The following is a 264-nucleotide window of genomic DNA, read 5'->3' as shown; positions in this document are numbered from 1 at the left end:
CATCTACGCCATGTCGGCCCTGATGCTCCTGGGTCACCTCATCTTCTTTGACTACGGTGCCAACGCCGCCATCGTCTCCAGCACGCTGTCCCTCAACATGGCCATCTTTGCCTCGGTGTGCCTGGCCTCCCGCCTGCCGCGCTCCCTCCACGCCTTCGTCATGGTCACCTTCGCCATGCAGATCTTCGCCCTCTGGCCCATGCTGCAGAAGAAGCTGAAAGCCCGGACGCCCCGATGCTACGTGGGGGTGACGGCGCTCTTTGC

General features: G+C 63.3%; 1 protein-coding gene across 1 annotated transcript; it reads left to right on the top strand.

The window, feature by feature from the left end:
- Positions 1-4: 4 nt before the first annotated feature.
- On the top strand, positions 5-262 carry PIGC (phosphatidylinositol glycan anchor biosynthesis, class C; the record flags this gene model as incomplete). Its single annotated transcript, XM_009703207.1, has 1 exon — positions 5-262. A coding segment is annotated over one exon (258 nt), but the record flags the coding sequence as incomplete, so codon positions are not given.
- Between the last annotated feature and the right edge of the window lie 2 nt (positions 263-264).

The sequence above is a fragment of the Cariama cristata genome, unplaced genomic scaffold (assembly GCF_000690535.1).
Source record: "Cariama cristata isolate BGI_N322 unplaced genomic scaffold, ASM69053v1 scaffold41406, whole genome shotgun sequence".
Classification (NCBI taxonomy): Eukaryota; Metazoa; Chordata; class Aves; order Cariamiformes; family Cariamidae; genus Cariama; species Cariama cristata.
Note: the sequence above shows the minus strand (reverse complement) of the source record. Positions and strands in the feature narration are given on the sequence as shown.